The sequence below is a fragment of the Cynocephalus volans genome, chromosome 1, assembly GCF_027409185.1.
Source record: "Cynocephalus volans isolate mCynVol1 chromosome 1, mCynVol1.pri, whole genome shotgun sequence".
NCBI lineage: Eukaryota > Metazoa > Chordata > Mammalia > Dermoptera > Cynocephalidae > Cynocephalus > Cynocephalus volans.
This window is the reverse complement of record NC_084460.1, coordinates 120,073,357-120,093,447: the sequence shown is the minus strand read 5'-3', so window position 1 is coordinate 120,093,447 and position 20,091 is coordinate 120,073,357. Positions and strand designations below refer to the sequence as shown.

Below are 20,091 nucleotides of genomic sequence, written 5' to 3'. Positions count from 1 at the left end.
ATGAATTGAATGTTTGTGTGTTTAAGGTGGTCTGCGAGCTCTCATATTCTCTTCATTTAAAAAAATTTTTTTTCTTTTTTTTGTCTGCTTGGGTTATTTCAAAAAGACCATCTGCAAGATCAGAAATTCTTTCCTCTAGTTGCTCTAGTCTGCTGCTTACACTCTCAATTGTAGTTTTTATTTCACTGAGTGTTTCAGTTCCAGGAATTCTGCTACATTCTTTTTATGGAATTAATCTCTTTGTAAATTTCAACCTTCAAGTCCTGGATTGTTTTTCTTGTTTCATTGTGTTGTCTAAGTCTTTCTTTAACTCACTGAGTTTAAGATTGTTACTTGAAATTGCTTTGCAGACATTTCAAGAATGTCTTGCTCTATGGGGTCTGTTACTTGAGAATTATAGTATTTCTTTGGTGGTGTCATATTCCCTTATTTTTTCATATTTCTAGTCTCTCTGTGTTGATTTCGAGTCACCCAGTTGAGCAGTTGCTTCTTCCATTACTCTGAAGTGGGCTTTGAGGAGAGAGATCTCCTCCTGTAGATGTGTTTTAATATTGATTGTTGAGTCAGGTGTATTAGTATTGGTTCTGGATGAACTCAGTAGCATAGTCTCTGTGTGGGTACTTCTGCCATATTCAACATTGGAGTTGCATGTGAATGCCTCTGTGGTGTAGTCACTGGGGTCCTTAGTAATTTCTTGTTGAGGATAGTTGGGATGTTGATGATGTGGGCTAGCTTTTGAGATCACGGGCCAAGTGTGTTCCTTTTAACTCTTTGGCTAGGGTGAGTGAGCCTTCAGTCTAGGTGGACTTGCTGGCTCCCTGGCTATCTCGTGACCATGATTGGGTGCATTGGGGTATACTGGATCTCCTCAGCTTTAATGAGTGACCCTAGGCAAGGTTTCTCTTTCCTTGTTCCTATAGGACAAGGCTTCTCCTGGCTTCTTGCTTTCCTTGGTTGGGGGCTGGGTTGGTGGTGGCTGGTAATCTTCTTCTGTACACTATTTTGCTATCCTAGGTTTCTGTATTCTCCAGGTTTTTGCATGTGTGACTCTCCCTGGGTGAAGGCAGTTGTGCTCACTGAACACGGGGTGAAATTCCCTGTGAATTGTTTCACTGGGGTGTAGACTGGTGCTAGCTTACCTCTTTCTGGTGTCTCCGTTTGTGACCCTTCTTGTGTCAATGCGTGTTGACAGTGGTGGGTCCTGCCCTCAGCCAGTATCAGTGGTGCAGTGGCTTTGATAGTGGCATATATGACTGCCAGTGGTGGCTGTGGCAGAAGCAACGGTGCAGGTGATAGCTGCTGGAGTCCTGTACCCAACTAGGCTGGCTACTGCTTCAGCATCAGCAGGGTGTTATACCCACTGCCAGTTTGGCTGATGCGGTAGCCTGGGTGGAGGTTCTGCACCCAGTCTATCTGGCTGGTGTGATGGCTATGGTAGCAGCAGCCACACTACATGCAACTATGGTGGGTGTCCTCCACACAGCAGGGCCAGCTGGTGAGGTGGCTTGGACAGGGGTCCAGTACACAGCAGGTCTGGCTGATGAGGTGGCATGGATAGTCCCTGGCTATGACCACCTCACTGCAGACAGGTGCGGCAGGGGTCCTATTCAAAGCCAAGCTGGCTAGTGAGGCAGCTTGGGTGGGGGTCCTGAGAGCAGCTGGTCTCACTGGTGCAGCAGTGTGGAAGGTCCCTGGTGAGGGCTGCTGTACTGCAGGTGGTGACTTGCCCATTTTTTAATTGGGTTTTTTGTTTTCTTGCTATTGAGTTGAATTCCTTACATACTGTACTTGGATATTAATTAATTAAATTAAAGGATATTAATGATGGATGTAATCTTTGTAGGAAACAATAGTTGTTTAGTAGAATACAACTTTGCTTATTGGGTTTTGTCTGTCCTTCAGCTAGAGACTTCCAGAGATGGGAAATAGCCCAAGAGCAGTGCAAAAGTTCAAAACACAGCGAGCTGTGAGTAGCCAAGGAAGGGCAAAGGGAGAACAGCTTTCTGTCATTAAATAAGGGGGTAAATTGTCAACTTGCCTGGGCCACAGTGCCCAGATATTTGGTCAAACATTATTCTGGATGTTTCTGTGAAGGTGTTTGTTTGGATGAGATTAACATTAAAATCGGTGGACTCTGAGTTAAAGCAAATTACCTCCATAATGTGGGTGAGCCTCATCCATCAGTTGAAACCTTGAACAGAATAAAAGCTCACCTCCCTGAAGCAAGAAGTAATTCTGCCTTTGGAATTAATTGCAACTCTTTCCTGAGTCTCCAGCCTCCTGGCCTATCCCATCAAATTTGTACTTGCCAAACCTCCATAGTCATGGGAGCCAATTCCTTAAAAGAAATCTCTCTCTCTCTGTATACATATATGTACAACTGTTGGTTTGATTTCTCTGGAGAACTTTGACTCATAAAGACCTCAAATGAAATGAGCAACAATTATGGAAATACTACCAATGATCCTAAGAGGTATCACAATAGAAAAGGCACTGGTTTAAAGCAGTGGATAGGATGGGGGTCATGAGGGTCACTGCAGTTTCCATTTTCTCAGATTTCTCTTGGCTTGTAGCTTTATTATACTACCTTTATATTACTTTTTCTACTATAGGTTCTGAAACTTAATCATAAGTTCTTAAACAATAATGATTAGTAAAGAAAAGATCATAATGAAGGGAAAGAGCAGATGGCTCATGAGACACGAAGAAGTTCAGTAATACTTACAACAACATGAGGTGTTACCAGGAGATACACAGTGTGACGAACTATCTTATTATCCCGAACATCCCATAATCTCTCCACTTTTCGAACTACTTTATCACTCCATTGATATAATCCAAGACTGCAATTACAGAATTTAAAAAACAGTCATTTTTACAAATTGATCACCACACTAAATGTAAAAGTATTTATGAATATCAATATGAAATTAAAATATTTGAGAACTTACTATGTACCGAGTCTATGCAAGGTACCTGATAAGCATTTTCTAATTTAGTCTTTTTAACAATATTATGAAATTATCATCTCTATTTTGTAGATAAAAAGAGAGAAGCTTAGGGATTTGAAATAACTTGCTCAAGTTAACATAGCTAACAATTGACCAACATGACAATAAATTACTTCCTTTTGACAAATCTATTAGATAAAACAAAAGCAAGTCCAAGCCATATCCAAGCCTATTAAGAAACTTAAAAAATATGCCATATTAATTTAGTGGGAAAGTAGAATTTACTTAATAACTGTGCTGTGAAACAGATTATCCATCTGGGAAAAAAATAAGTAAATCCTTATTTCATGCCATATACAAAAATATATTCCAGAAAGATGTCAGCAAAAATGTCAGAGTTAGGATTTCTGAAAATTCTTTTCTCCATGAAAGCAATGAGTAAATTACCCAAATTGGCCAAATCAACTTTTTCAGAACTCTGGAAATTAACCACAGGTTTGCAGCAATCTGGGAAGCATTTATTCACCAAAAATGAATGAATCTCAGTAATAACAGCAAGCTTTGTGATGTTTCTCCATGCCCTCTCTCCAGCTTCATGGCAGCCCTGAAAACCAACAGCTCACACAATGACGATGAAAATCAGCCACCTGATAGCCCCTGGAAGGGGCAAAACAGGGCTGACTGGCAAAATGGATTAAAAAGCATGATCCAACTATACTTATACTAGAGACAAAGTTTAGACTCAAGGACAGAAATAGGTGGAAGGTGGAAAGGAAAGGTTTAAAAAGTTAATCTATGCAAACAGTACTCAAAAGAGAGCTAGAGTGGCTATACTAATATCAGACCGAACAGACTTTAAGACAAAAATTATTACTAGAGACAAAGAAGGAAATTTTATAATGATAAAAGAGTAAATCCATCAAAAAGACATAACAATTATAAACATATATGCACCCTACAAAAGTACCCCAAAAAATATGAATCAAAAATAAATTCCAAATGGATTAAAACTACAAATGTAAAAACAATCAAATAATAATTTACTAGAAGAAACTTAGGAGAATATTTTAGTAATCTTTGGAGGGCAGAAACCTTAAGCAATAAAGGAAAAAATAGAAGAATTTTATAATATAAAAATTTAAAACTTTTCTGTATTGCAAAAATGTAATAAACAAAGTAAAATGATAAACAACTAATTAGGAGAAACATCTGCAACAAACATGAAACATGATTAATATCCCATAATTTATAAAGAACTCATACAAAGTGATTAGAAAAGTAAAACTAACCTAAAAGACTGGACAAAGAAAATAAATAGGCAGTGTAAAAAGAGAAAATGCAAATGGGTAAAACTTCTCTGATAGTCTTGGAAATACAATAATGAGATACCATCTTTTATCTATCGGACTGGCCTCCCAAAAAGAACTTCAATATCCAGTACTGGTAAGGTAGTAACAAAAGCATTCATATATTTCTGGGGGGAATGTGCTCTGCCATGCTTTTTTAAAAAATCTAATATGGCAGCTTTTATTAAAATGTGTAGTGTACACAGATTTATTTATTTGTTTATTAATGGTGGCTGGACAGTAATGGGATACAAACCCTCAATCTTGATGTTATATAACATTGCACTCTAACCAACTGAGCTAACTGACCAGCCATAGTATACATAGATTTTAAATTAGCAATCCTAATATCCATAACATACAAGGACATGAAACAACTCAGTAGTGAAAAAAGCAAATAATCTGCTTAAAAAATAAGCAAATAAACTGAATAGACATTTCTCAAAAGAAGACATACAAATGGCTAATAGGTACATGAAAAAACGCTCAACATCACTAATCATCAAGGAAATGCAAATCAAAACCTCAATAAGATATCATCTCATCATCTTAGAATGGCTATTATCATAAAGACAGAAAATAACAAATGCCGTCAAGGCAGAGAAAAAGGAACTTTATATGTTGTTGGTGGTAATATCAATTAGTACAGCCATTAAGGAAAATAGTATGGAATTTCCTCAAAAAACTAATGTAGAACTACCATGTGATCCAGTAATCCCACTACTGGGTATATTTATTCAAAGGAAAGAAAATTAGTATACTGAAGAGATATGTGCACCCCCACGTTTACTGTAGCATCATTCACATTAGCCAAGATATGGAATCAACCTAAATGTCCATCAACAAATGAATGAATAAAGAAAATGTGGTCTATGGTATATATACACAATGGAATACTACTCAACCATAAAAAAGAATGAAATACTGTTACTTGTGGCAACATAGATTAGCCTACATCATTATGTTAAGTGAAATAAATAAGGCACAGAAAGATAAATACCACATGTTCTCACTCTTATGTGAAGCTAATAAAGTTGAGCACATAGAAAAAAAAATCACCGATCCCACTATGAGAAATCTATCCATAAATAAAAGCACTACTACAAAAGTAATATATTTATTTATTATAGAAAATTATGAACATTAATTTTGATTTTTACCTATTATGTAAATCTTTTCTTTTCTGGCTTTTTTCCTAGATTATTTGTACCATTGTCCCTATGCATCTCTGATGCTCACCAATAAAACAGAATACAAAAAGGCTACTTTTTTTCAACATCATTTTATGAAAATTTCAAACATATAAAACTTGAAAAAACTAAATAGTGAACACCCTTATACCCAATACCCATCACCTAGATTCTACAATTAACATTTTGTTATATTTGTTGTATCATACATCTGTTCATCTACCCATGCCTTAGGTTATTGTTAATTTCTTTTATCTTTTTCCTTGGCAAGGCAATATTTAAACATAAATAGTGGATAAAGCCAGCTAGAAAACAAACAATTTTTACCTTATTAATTACTCTAATACCCTCATCACCCTTCATACTTCAAGATTAACACTTTCTCCAAATAGATGGGTTAGAGCCAAATCCAATTCTTTCCATGTCTAACAACTGAATTTATTACTCTATTATCTCCATTCATACTGGAATATTTCATGCTTTTGAGGAATATCCTCAATGCAAGAAAGAAACATGGTTTTTATGTGAGGGTATCTCTCTCTTCCTTACTTATATTATAACGTAAATGATGCCTATCACAACATTTATGTTTTCCATAAAGACCACAATTCTTAGGAAGACTTCCCCCACACTTTTAAACAAACAAACACAATCTAGGAGGAAAAACATCAGAATTTTGTTTCTTTACATGTACTCTAAAAAAATTTATTTAATATATATTATCTTAATAGAGATCTTTCTAATTGAAGTAAAGTATACATACTGTAAAAAAATCATAAGTGTAAGAATTAATTTTTTATCCTACACCCATATACTCTGATAAAGATAGGAAACAGTGTTAGCATCCCTAAAAGGTTTCCTTGTGCACCTTCCCAATCTATACTCAATCTTTACAGCATTTAAAAGCTTGCTCCCTAAAGTAAAACTACTCATCTTTTACCAATGCCAGTTTTTGAACTCTATACAAATGACTATCTGACTTCTATTGTTCTTCATTGTATCTGTGAAATTCATCCATATTACTGCATGTAGCAATAGTGTGTTCTTTTTTAGTGCTATGTAGTTTTCAATTATATGAATATATCACAATTTATTTATCCATTCTACTATTTACAGACCTTTGGGTGGTTTACATTTTCTGGCTATTAATAACAAAGCTGCCATGAATATTCTTGTACAAGTCTTTTTACGGACATGTGCTCATCAGAGATTTATTTTTTATATAAATGCACGCAAATGGTTACAGTTCTGTGACTGATACTCTCTATAAAATTCCTGATAAATTTTTTTAGTATTTCGTAGTATTACTTATTTTAGGCCCTGATCTGTAGATCACTGCTAATCTGCTGTGCTGAATAAAATTTCAGTTAACAGTAAATGCCACCATGTACAAGTAATAAGTATTAAAAAAGCAAAATATAACCAACTCACATTATTCCATGGCCTGACTATACTGTAAAGTAATACAAGTTATAATGTAGTGGAAAAGAGTTCTGTGTTGCAAGAGGAATCCCGGCTCTGTGGACAAATCAGTTAAACTTTCTGCAACTCAATTTCTTCCTCCATAAAACGAAGGGATGAAGCTAAATGACATTTTATGTCTGCTTTTGCTTTAATATATACAATTAGGCTAGCCATAAAGATACTATCATTTATGGCATCTAACATGCTATGATTCTCATATTCTAGTCTTAGTACACTCCTAAAAGAAAAGAACAAGAACAAAAATAACAAATACCTATAATTAAAAGGTGGAAGACCATCTGCAAACCTTGAAGTTAGAGGATTTCCATCTTTATCATGGTAGAATGCAAACAGCCCAGCAGAGAAACCCTGTAAGAAAAAGTTCATAATATCTTAAAGTGAAAAATATCAAGTCTGATTACAGACACCATAACTTGCTTGCTATCAAAAGAGAGCACTGATACTAGTACATAAAAGTACTATACCAGTACTTCTGCAAGAAAATCACATACATTAGAATTGAACAATTAAGTGTTCCATATTTATAAATTTTAAATTCTAATTACTTGAGATAAACATTCTTAATAGAAATTTTTTCAAAATGCAGTATATATTTTAAAATTATGTTCAGTATAAATACTATAAACGTAAATTACTGTGCTATGATAATACTTCCAGGCACTATTAGAGTTTACAAACCACATGCTAAAGAGATCTTGAGTTTTTTAATTCCTGTCTGCTTTTTAAAATAATTTTCTCCTTTTTCCTTGTTTGAAAATGTATCAGGTATCATTTCTGAATGCTAGACAACAGTTGAAAGATGCAAATAGTACACTGAATTGCATGGCCAAGACTGACAATTGCTTAAAATAAAACAGGTTAATTTAATTAAAAATTACTGTAAAGATGTACATGTGGCTCACTTGGGAGAGCGTGGTGCTGACAATACCAAGTCAAGGGTTAAGATCCCCTTACCAGTCATCTTTAAAAAAAAAAAAAAAAAAAAAAATCATTAGTTAGGGCTGGCTCAGTTGCTTAGAGAATGGTGCTGATAACACCAAGGACCAGAATTCAATCCCTGTACCAGCCAGCTGTCAAAAGAAAAAGGAGAAAATAAAGAAAAGAAAGAAATCATTAATTAGCTAACAAATCCTTCTCTAATTTTGAGAAGGTACTCTACAAGGATTTCCATGGATATGAGAAGCAGCAGCAGCCCAGGGATCTGCCATAGCCATGTACTTTCATAGCTCTTTTGGTATCCTTTATTCACAAATCTCAGAATTTTAAGGGAGAAAAAAACCTTCCATGAAAAAGTTATCTTAATTCGTAAGCGAGGAAAGCAAAGACACCAAGAGTAACGATTAAAGACATTCATTGGCTGTGTTTACAATTGCCTTCTTTGCCTGAATTTATTAAACTCTACAATTGCATCCAGGGAATGCTACTACTGAAAACCACTAGCAATACCATGTAGAGCAGGGGGGTGGGGGGTCAACTGTGCTCCTAAGAGCACTCATAAAAATTCAAAGTCTGATTTAAGTATACGTGTCGTGTGTGTGTATGTGTACACACAAAGACAGACTGGAAATATATGTGTGTTTGTATATAAATGTAAGAAAAAAAGACTGATAACACCAAGGTCCCAGGTTCAATCCCTGTAGCAGCCATCAAAAAAAAAAAAAGACTGGAAACGTATATATCAAAATGTTAGCTGTGGTTCTTTTGATGGTAGCGTAAAATCACCCATTTTCCAGACATTTTTTACAATAAATTTTTATGATTATAATCAAATTTTTAAAATGGTATTTTTAAGACTTAAATTTTACTGAGATAATGAATACTTCATATAAAGATATTCAAATTCCCATTCCTGGGCTGGCTGGTTGCTCAGTTGGTTAGAGCACAGCCTTGTAACACTAAGGTCATAGGTTCAGATCCTGACAAGCCAGCCACCAGGGGTTGGGGGGGGGAATTCCCATTCTCTATCTCTTCCCTCCCAAATAAGGTGAGGAAAGGGACACAAAAAAATTACTGTCATTTGATATCTAGTTCATTAGTGAAGTGAGATTTCCTTTCTTGCTTTCTTTCCTAATCTAATACCAAAAACAAAGTACTTTGTAACTACTTCTTTATGTTTTATAAATTGAGAATATGCTATAGCTTATATCCAAATAGCTAAAAATCATAAATGATCACCTTATTAATCAATTTCTTTGAAAACTTTTTTTCCTTACTTAACTGTGGCCTCTGTGTCATTCAAGGCTTGCCAAAATGATTAACAAAATCCAGATTATTCTTTTACACCTACATGTTTATTTTTAAAATCCCTTAGGGTGAAAAGGAAACAATGAAGTCAGCTATGAAAATTTCTTTAAAAAAATTTTTTTAGAAAATTTAAATAGTTGTCTAGTATATAATATGCTGAAGTTATACAAAGCTTAAAATAGTATAATTTTCCTCATCCTTTATAATATTTTAAATGCACATTTTTTACCACCTTATCAACTTGAAAATTTTTCTTAGCATTCACATTTCTGAAGGCCCATCTAGCATTAAAAGTACCACAGATGACTGTGATTGACAGCTATAAGCACACATCACATTACAGGGAGTATCTATATTTGTTAAATACTTAATTCTTACTGCCCCCCAGGATGATTTTTGAGATTTAAACTCAAATTGTTAAGATTTCTTAGGTTTTTAAATTTTGGAAATAATTCAAATATACATAAATTAAAAATCTCACAGAAACTCATGTATCCTCTTTAACAGAATATAAGATGTTAGTTTCACCATACTTTCTTTGGACTTTTTTTTATGAAAGAAGACACTGGAGAGTAATATTGCTCAAGCCCCTTTATCTCATTTCTTTCTCCTCCCTCTCTTCCCAGAGGTAACTACTACCTTGAGGTCAATTTGCATAACTCTTATACATGTTTTTATATTTTTACTATATTTATAAGCACAAACAAGATTTAATTTTATTTAGAGAGTTTTAAAAACTTCCAAAAATGGTATTGCGTTTGGTATATACATAAAATAGAATATTATTCAGTCTTAAAAAGGAATGAAATTCTGGTACATACAACAACATGGATGAATCATAAAGACATTAGGTTAAATGAAATAAGCCAGACAACAAAAAGACAAATACTGTATGATACCACTTATATGAGGTACCTAGAATAGCCAAATTCATAGAGACAGAAAGTAGAATAGTAGTCACCAAGGGATAGGCAGGTAAGGGTTCTGAGTTTCAGCTAAGGATGATGAAAAAGTTTTGGAAATGAACAGTAGTGATTGTTGCACAATATGAATGTACTTAATACCACTGAACTGTACACTTAAAAAAGGTTAAAATGGGCAATTTTATGTTTAATTTCACCATACCAAAAAAAAAAGAAAAAAAAAATGATATCATGCGGTACATACACTTTTAGATCTGTGTTTCTTTACTCAATATTATATTTTTGGTATTTATCTATGTTGATAAATTATTTCTAGTCCATTCATTTTAACTGTTGCATAACGTTCCATTTTATAAATAAAACATATTTATCTCTATCACTGAAAATTGTCAACTAGGCTGTAAAAGCTTTTCATTATTTTAAACAAAGTTGCAACAGATAATCTTTGTACATATCTCTTTGACCATGAATGACACTGGATCTCTGAATTACAGGATATATATAACCTCACATTGCCAAGACATGACACATTGCTTACCCAAATGGCTGTAACAAATTTACTCTCCCACAACATTACTTAGGTTCCCATTTTCCCACGTCCTTGACAGTACTAAGTATTAACTTTGCCAGTCTCACAGGTATTGGCGTGTGTTGCTTTAATTTGAGATTCTCTGACACTAAAGTAAGACTGAACACTCTCATAAATTTCTTGGCCAATTGGATTTTTTCTTTTGTGAATTGCCTGTTCATGAGCTAATATATCTTATATCTGGAACCTCTGCATTCATTCTCATTTATTAACTAGACTTAAAACCTGTTGCTTTTCTCTGGTTCTCTCGACATTGAATATATGTAGTTCTCAGAGCTTAAGACGTTACTTAGAATGATGCTTGTCTTTCATTACAATTAGCATGTTCAACCTACATTTTTTATTAAAAGGAAAAAAGACATTACATTTTGGATTCTCCTTACTGGAAGGATATAAGTATTATTGGGTTACACTAGGATTTTACCTTGTTATTCAATGAACTTGCTAACAAAGACTGAGGCTTGCATTTCAAGGACATACATGATAGCTCACTAAATAAGACTAACAAGTAATAGTCACTAATTTTACATACAGTTTACTATGCACAGCAAGGTGCTAAGCCATTTATATGTACTGTCTCTTTAATCTTCAAGAAAAGAAATTTATTTTAGTATGTACTACTACTATTCTCATTTTACAGATGAAACTGAGGCTTACAAAGGCTAAGTAATTTGCCCAAGATCCCAAAGATTTTTAGTAATAAAGCTAAGAAGATTCATATCTAGGTCTTTGGGATACATTCTCTTTTTTAACCATTGTACTTTGCTGTCATCTATTTTCTTTCTTTTTTAAAAAAATTTATTGAATCAAAACCGATTATACATATTTTTGGGGTTGAACATTGAGATATGTTGATTAAATCAATATTACTAGCATATATATTGTTACAAATCCTAATTATTCTTTATGCCCCTTGTCCAATCTCTCCCCTTCCCCCATTCCCTCCCCCCCGCCCCTCTCTAATTGCCCTAGATTTCTTCTCTCCTTCTGAAACAATACTGGTTACTCTGTTAATTTGTTGCCTAGATGATCTGTCTGATACTGAGAGATGTGATCAGTTCCCCCAATATTATCATAGAGCAGATGCTTCTTCTGTCATTCTGAAATGGGTTTTGTGGAAAGAGACATCCTCTTCTTTTCTTTGTCTCTGTTGGTGACTCTCCTTGTGTGAATGCACTCCAGTGGCTGGCAGACCATGTGTGGTGGTTGTGGCGTCTAGCCGCTTTTGCGGTAGTCATGGTTATTGTGGTGGCTGTGGTGGGCCACCCACGTGGAGGTGCTGTTTTTGGTATGGTCCTTGGCACTGGTGGTACGCCTGGCTGTGGGTTGTGTTTGATCCCCTCTCCATGCCTGTGGTCCCTGGGCAGGCCCCAAGGCACCGGTGACATGTGCCTGGTTGTGGGAGGGGTGGCTGGTTCCCTTCTCCATGCCTCAGGTCACGGGGCGAGACCCAAAGAGCTGGCTTGGTGTGCCTGGTTGTGGGAGAGGGGTCCGGTCCCCTTCTCCATGCCCAGGGTCCCTGGGCAGGCCCCAAGGTGCTGGCACGGTGTGCCTGGTTGAGGGAGGGCGGCCTGGTCCCCTTCTCCATGCCCTGGGTCTCTAGGCAGGCCCAAGGCACTGGCACCATGTGCCTGGTTGTGGGAGGAGGGTCTGGTCCCCTTATCCATGCCTCGGGTACCCAGGTGGGCCCCAAGGTGCTGGTGTTTTGTGCCTGGTGTGGGAGGAGGGTCCGGTCCCCAGCTCCATACCTCAGGTCCATGGGTGGGACCTGAGGCACTGGCTTGGTGTGCCTGGTTGTGGAAGAGAGGTCTGGTCCCCTTCTCCATGCCTTGGGTCCCCAGGCAGGCCCCGAGGTGCTGGCGTGGTGTGCCTGGTTGTGGGAGAGAGGTACAGACCCCTTCTCCATGCCTCAGGTCCCCAGGCACGGCCCAAGGCACTGGCGTGCTGTGCCTGGTTGTGGGAGGAGGGTCTGGTACCTGGCTCCATGCCTCAGCTCACTGGGCAGGACCCAAGGCATTGGCTTGGTGTGCCTAGTTGTGGGAGAGAGGTCCGGTCCCCTTCTCCATGCCCTGGGTCCCTGGGTGGGCTCTGAGGTGCTGGCTCAGTGTGCCTGGTTGTGGGAGGGTGGTCTGGTCCCCTTCTCCATGCCCCGGGTCTGTGGGCAGGCCCCGAGGCACTGGCTTGGTGTGCCTGGTTGTGGGAGACAGGTCTGGTTCCCTTCTCCATGCCTCAGGACCCCAAGCAGTCCCTGAGGTATGGGCGTGTTGTGCCTGGTTGTGGGAGAGAGGTCCGGTCCCCTTCTCCATACCCTGGGTCCCAGGGTGGGCTCTAAGGTACTGGCATGGTGTGCCAGGTTGTGGGAGGGGGGTCCAGTCCCCTTCTCCATGTCTCGGGTTCCCAGGCTGGCCCCAAGGCATTGGCACAGTTTGCCTGGAAGCGGGAGTGGGGTCTGGTCCCTGGATCCAAGCCTCTGGTTCCCAGGCAGGCCCCAAGGTGCTGGTGGTGTGCCTGGGCCGGAACTAATTTTTTGTCCTTTGCTTCTAACATGGGGGAACTTCCTGTGGGAACCAGTACTTGAGCTGTGTGGTTGTTTAAATTGCTACTTTGCTGCTGTTTCCCTAGGGAAGGCTTTTTGTGCAGCTCAGGGTTTAATGGTTGATCTTGTAGGTACTTCTGGCTCTCCAGAGACCCAGCGGATCTGTGTTGTGTAGAAACTCTGATCTGGGCCTGAGTTTTTTCATCAAACTGCACCCCATGCAATTCTGCATTCCTGACCAGTCTCCTCTGAGTAGTCCTGTGCTGATGGGGGGCAGGTCAGCTGTCCTTGCTGTGCCCCAGTGTTCCCCTGGTGTTCCCATGTCGTCCAGCACCTGTGCTTCAGATACTTCCCATGGGACGGGTCCTGCCCTGGTCCCTTGTGATGACTCACCAGCCTCTGACTGGCTCCCTTTTTTCAGTTGTTCTGGCTCCTCGCTCCTGCCTGGGCCCACCTATTAGTGGTCTTGCTGTCCTGGGGGCCACCAAGGCCCTCTTCTCTCCTGCTGCCTCCAAGAAACTCCATCTGAAGGGCACAGCTGCAGCTTCTGCCGGCTCCTGCTTCATGTGCTCAGCAGCTCCAGCCTTAAAGCAGCCGCAGCCCGAAATGCTCAGAGCAGCTTTTTCTTTCTCTCATCGTAGTTTCTCCTACCTTCATGAACTCTGTAGTCTCTTCTCCTCTTCCCCTGAGCTCCAGTGGCCCCAGCTTGGCTGATGTTACATTTTTATAGTTGTAAATTTGGTTGATTTGTGGGAGAGAGTGACACTGGGAACCATCTATTCCGCCATCTTGACTGGAACCCCTCCCTGTCATCTATTTTCTAAATACACAAATGGCATCAGAAGAACATTTCCTAGGGTCTTAGGCAACTTATTTTAATTCCCTAGACATACAGTAAAAGTTTACTATTTGGAACAAACTGGGGAAAAGGAATGAGATGTTCTGAATCAGCTGTACATTTTAGAAAACCCAAATAGGTCAAGAGGACTTTAGGAAATGAACTCTACATAACAGATAAGAAAGATCTTGAATTGGTGTGTCAGTTATTTAGAGGAAACAAATTCTAGAGGAAAGTAAATTTTTCTAAGTTACTAAGTTTTTTCTTAAGAATCTTAATTATTCTCTCAAAAATCCTATTTACCCAATGGATTTACTTGTTTAATTACATTAGATAGAAAAATTCAACCTAGCCACTACCCTAAGCATTAAAAATTATGTATTGGCAGAGACATAACTAATCAGATTTTACTGAACATCATTCCAAGAATCCATATAATTAAAAAATTTAATATATGCATCAAAATGAGAGTATAATAAGCAGAATATCAAGGCACGAAGAAAAGAACAATAGACAACAGTAGAATTTACCAGGGCATGAATAATCTCATGTTTTACTGTGGACAGCATCCCAACAAACTCCTGAGGCTGGGTAGAGATCATATTTGGACACAGGTTAGCATATCCTGCTATTGGCCTGTTAAAACAGACATTGAATTTTTAAATTATATTCCAGAACAATATTTATTACAATATTTACTAACCTATTCTTCTCTATCAAAAACTGCTCAAGGACAGAAAAATCTTTGCTAAACACCAAATGTAATTTTGTACCATAACAGCTAAATTTTACTATCTTTTATCTTAAAGACATGTACTCTCTGCTTTCCTATGGCATGGCAAATCAATACCTGTTTCCACAAAAGGACATAGTCAATTGATTATACTTTACTGTGAACTTTAAAAATGTCAATATAATACCAGAAAAGGAAAGAATTGAAAAACAAATTCTATTTTACTTACAAAACTCATATTTAACTTTAGCATTTCACTATATTTACAGGCACAGAGACAGGTAGAGAGGGAAACCAGATATAGAACAAGGCAGTAAGCAAATCATTCAGGTTGCTAAAAGTTGTTGAACCTTTTCTCCATCTTGCTAGTTCCCTTCTCCTGCCCCAACACTGCCTACATTCACATAAAGATTTTTACCTTTCTATCATCTTCTTTCAAATTCCAGAATCTACAGAATTCTAAGTCTCTCTGTGTGCCTAAACCTAATAGTCCAAGAGCAGATAGGACCCAGAGTTCAGAGTAATTCAGTCAGTTCCACCATGCACCTACCCGTCTTTCAAAAGCTGTGGCAAACAGACAATGAGAAGGAAGCCCAAGGTCCTTTCTCCCACCACTACCTTAACATTTTACCATAGAAATACCACAAACCTTGCCCAGTTATAATTGCCTGTTTACAAAGAACATTTACCTTATTTTTAATCAGAAAATACAGTACCTTTCCTCATACTTGATAGCAACAGACTCACACTTAGAAAAAGTATGAATATAGCAGGCTGGCCAGTTAACTCAGCTGGTAAGTTGTTATAACACCAAGGTCAAGGATTCAGATCCTTGCCCAGCCACCCCCTCCAAAAAAAAGTATGAATATAATTCACTCATCAAAACACTGCCACAGTGAACTCTGAAATATAAAACGGATGTCACTGCCAGACTAAAACCCTTCAGGGACTTCCTATTGTACTTAGAATAAAACAGACTTGTCTGCCTCTCCAAGCACTCGTCCTCCAACACAGTGTCCACTGAAGTGGCTTCAGACAGCAACAGGTACACACAGCTTCTTCCTACACAAGCTCTTTCCTCCACTTCTTTATTTGGCTAAAACCTATCAATGCTCAGATCACAGATAAAATTTCACTTTTTCAAAGAGGGCTTCCTTGCCCAATTGATCTAAATGATGTTTCCCCCTTTTGTTCTCTTTTATCAGCATTGCTTTTTTTCTACAAAGTATATGCCACATTTTGAAATCACACACTTATTTGCAAGCATGTTTAACTAATATCTGTCTCCCTCTGTAATCTGTAAATTCCATGTGGCAGGTATACACTTCTATTTTATTCACCTAGTCTGTTAGCAAAATATTAGGCAACTATATATTCATGGGATGAGTTAATGCAACACAGCAGTTTTGAAGGAAAGTTTCACTCCTTTCCAAAAGATTCAAAAAGAACAACTGAAGATACTGCTCTTTCTCCCAACATCAACACTCTTTTCAGAAGAAACCAAAATCTTCCCCCAGATTTAAGCAGACATATATGAGTAGCTTCTTATTCACTTTTACAAAGAACACTTATTCTTTTAGCTACTCATTCAGAGCAAATGTGAATCAAATATTAAAGTGCTATAAATAAACAGCAGTGCAATGAAACTGAAGGATGCCTCTCTGATATGGGATTGTTATCTGTGTGACTCTTGTGCTGAATTCTCTCACCAAAAGACAATTAGATACTTTAGGTACTTTCAGCATTATCAGATGCTGAAATCAGATTAACTAATCTAGGCCCAACTCAACCAGGAATTTTATATCCTTCTCCTTACTTCCCAAGGGAAGTCACTCTGTACCTAATACATCAAATTCATTTTAATGTGTCTTTTATAATAAAAGTAATAAAAACTCATTGTAAAAAGGTATATAGTCAAACAATATGGAAATTTTTTTTAAGAAAGAAATAATTCCCTGTTTTATACCATACCCCCACTAAATTCTACTATCAGAGGTAACTACTACAACAATTTGGTGTGCATTATTTCTACGGTGACTGGCCATCCAGGTTTGTCCAGGACTGAGGTGTTTCCTGGGATGTGAGACTTTTAGCGTTAAAACCAGGGCAAATTGAGATGATCGGTCATACCCTGCTTAACCACAGGGATATGTTCTAAGAAATGTGTTGTTATGTGATTTTGTCATTGTGCAAACATCACAGAATATACTTACATAAATCTAAATAGTATAACCTAGTACCCCCTAGGCTATATATAGGCTATTGCTCTAACCACCATTGTATATGTGGTCAATCGCTGATTCAACATCCTTATGCAGTGCATGACTGCTTAGATTTTTAAGCAAATAGGGAATCATACTATGTACACTATTTTTACACTTGACTTGGTTTATCTGACACTTAACAGTTTATTTAAAATGAGATTTTGTGTGTGTATGTGTACATGCAATCCATATCGTTTAGTTCAAATTAAGATAAAGAATCATGATTTTGCAGTGCTATTATGAAGGTATATTTCTCAAAGACATCTAACTTTAAGAAAGTATCTTACTTTATCAAGTAATTTATCATTCATTTAGCAGTTCAAACACCACATTTCCTTGACACTGAAACAACATTAATTATAAGACATCATAAATTTAATAACAGCTTCTCCAGAAAAAAGGAACATTAGCACACATATATCTGTAAAAACATATAACACTTTCTTCTGCAGAAACACACTTAATAGTTGATGCTAAACCTTCTGAACATTCAGCCTAAAGATTTTTGAGTGGATTTCACCAATCAACAATTACATAGTATCACGGTAATAGACTGCTTTTCATAATACATGCCTTTGATTTTGACCTCCTTAGCAACTTCAGGATTGACAGTACAATTTCCAAGCATATACCAGTGTTGCCTTTCTACTGACTGCCTGGTTCAACTAATTGTTTCATTTTTCTCCTTAAGTGAATTACCATATCAATAGAAGTGAAACAGCTCTGTAAAGTCAGCTTAAATGTTCAACACCTTAGCAATGGTGCTCACATGCACATGAATTAGTCACACGGGCCTTTCCTAGATTTCTGAATGTTACATACAATCTATTCTGAGACATGTGGCAATTTCTGCTGCCTTTAATTGATCTGTCTGATATGTGACAGAAAATCTTCTGCATATACAATAACTTCATTTCAAGGCTGGGCTGCTTCACTAGGAAAAGCTTTTGAAATCTTTTGTAAATAACAAAGAGGACTCCGAATTTTTAAGTGAAAACTAGGCTAAATGAAGCACATGTAACAAATGATATGAAAATTAGATGAAAAGTAACATCTTACAGAGAAATGCTAAAATTAAAGATCAAATTGTTTCCTTAGAGAGGTAATTCACCTCTTGACGTAGACTTTAGAGTTTGTGAGCAAAAAGAATCTGATAGAAATGGAAAAGGCGTGGTAGGGGAAAAAGCCAAAGGAAGTTTTTCACTTTTCTCTCTTTTATTTCGACTAAAAACTTCATTACCATATAAATAACTGTCCTATTACTGCCCTCCACCCCCCACCCCCAAATCCAGGCAGCATGCTATTTCTCACTACTAGAGGCAATCTGGCAAATGCAAGATTCCTGTAGTCTTAACACTTAAAATATAGTTTAAGAGTTCCCATATTAGATCTTGGGAAATAAGTTTCAGAGGAAAGCTTACCTGTCCATTTTTGCTTCCTGCTGACAATAGGCTGCATAAGAGATGATGTTTTCATGGCTGCACCTCTCAGTGGCCAGAGCACCAACATAAAGAACAAAGTCTGCATCCCGGATGCCCTCTTGATCCTGCACGCCTACTGCTTTACAGGGCCACTTACCCTCACGACAGACCCTGCACTGCTGTGCTCATGTCAACAGAAAACCAGACCAGAGACAAGGTTAGCTGCAGTTACATTTAATCTTGTAGTGAATTTAGACTGTAAATATAGTATGATTTAACCTTGATAAATGTTTGGGGATAATAAATAAAAGTCCATACCTCCTTCTCTCTCCTCAATTCCTATCTTTAATTTTGAAAATTCTACTTTATATAAAATGATCATAAATCTATAATCTCAATTAAAACAAATGATTGCTACTTATAAAGGTCAACGAACGGGGATGCAGAAAAGGCAAAAATAGAAAAGGTTTTAAAACCCTGAAACTAGGTGAAGGGACTTCCCTATACGTATTTTTTTGCAACTACCTTTAAATCAATAATTACTTCAAGCTTAATTAATAAAAAACATTTTATCTAATGAAAATATATTTCATATTATAAAGTAATTCATGTATCTTGTTAAAGATTCAGGCAATAGGGGCTGGCTAGTTAGCTCTGTTGGTTACAGCATGGTACTATACCAAGGTCAAGGATTCGGACCCCCATACCAGCCAGCAGCCAAAAAATAAAAATAAAAATAAAAATTTCAGATTATACAGAAGTATATAAGGTGAAAGTTAAAGTCATCTTGTGATACTACCCTTGTTTCTAGTTTTGTAAGCATATCTTATTTGCCTTTTTAACATTTGCTTTTTAGAAAACTGCTACTACCAAAATTCCTAAACAACCATAATCTCCAAATCATAAATAGAAAGATCAGAAAATTGTGATTTTGTTTTTTTAGGTATAAGCAAAGCTTGCAGAGGAAAAAACAAAAACGGAAGTTCCCATTTCATTTAATAGAAAGTACATATTGTTTACTCTTGCTTCTCTAACACGTGAACTTACAATTTTTAAATTCAATTACTGTACTTTAACCTATTGTTAGTGTTACAAAAAGTTGTGATTTTTAAGCATTCTTTCCCATGATTACTATTTAATTTAAAAAAAAGAAATCAGAACCCCCAAGAAGTACATACCAGAATTTGGAAGAACCAAGAGAATTAAAAACAACAAACAATACTTTAGGAAAAAAGCAAAGAAACGAGTCTTAAAATACCTAGGTATATCTTGGGAAAAGAGATGGGTATGTAATTAACAGTTTGCTTTAATTTTTAAACCTGTCCCTAAAACTCTACACTGTTAAGAAATTTGAGAATAGGAATGAAAGTCCAGCAAGCTAGTTGTATTGGTGCCAACATATAGGGTTACAAAAGCCTTTACTAAACTTCAAATACCTAAAGAAAATACTTATAAGATAAACTTAATGTAACTATATGTTTAACTTTGGTTATAAAGCCACTATTCAATAATGCATTTATTTTCTGTAAGTAATGAAAGAACACAGCTAAATAGAGAAAAACAGCTATTGC

At 37.0% G+C, this 20,091-nt stretch overlaps 1 protein-coding gene across 2 annotated transcripts in view; it reads right to left on the bottom strand.

Moving 5' to 3' along the window:
- LMLN (leishmanolysin like peptidase) overlaps positions 1-20,091 on the bottom strand; it is a 76,405-nt gene that overhangs the window by 41,115 nt on the left and 15,199 nt on the right. For both annotated transcript variants that reach the window (XM_063113303.1, XM_063113304.1), the window contains exons 6-9: positions 18,521-18,699; positions 14,633-14,738; positions 7,226-7,320; positions 2,726-2,843 (exon numbers count right to left, since the gene is read on the bottom strand). In XM_063113303.1, coding sequence (XP_062969373.1) covers positions 2,726-2,843; positions 7,226-7,320; positions 14,633-14,738; positions 18,521-18,699 — 498 coding nt within the window. The remainder of the gene's footprint in view (positions 1-2,725; positions 2,844-7,225; positions 7,321-14,632; positions 14,739-18,520; positions 18,700-20,091) is intronic.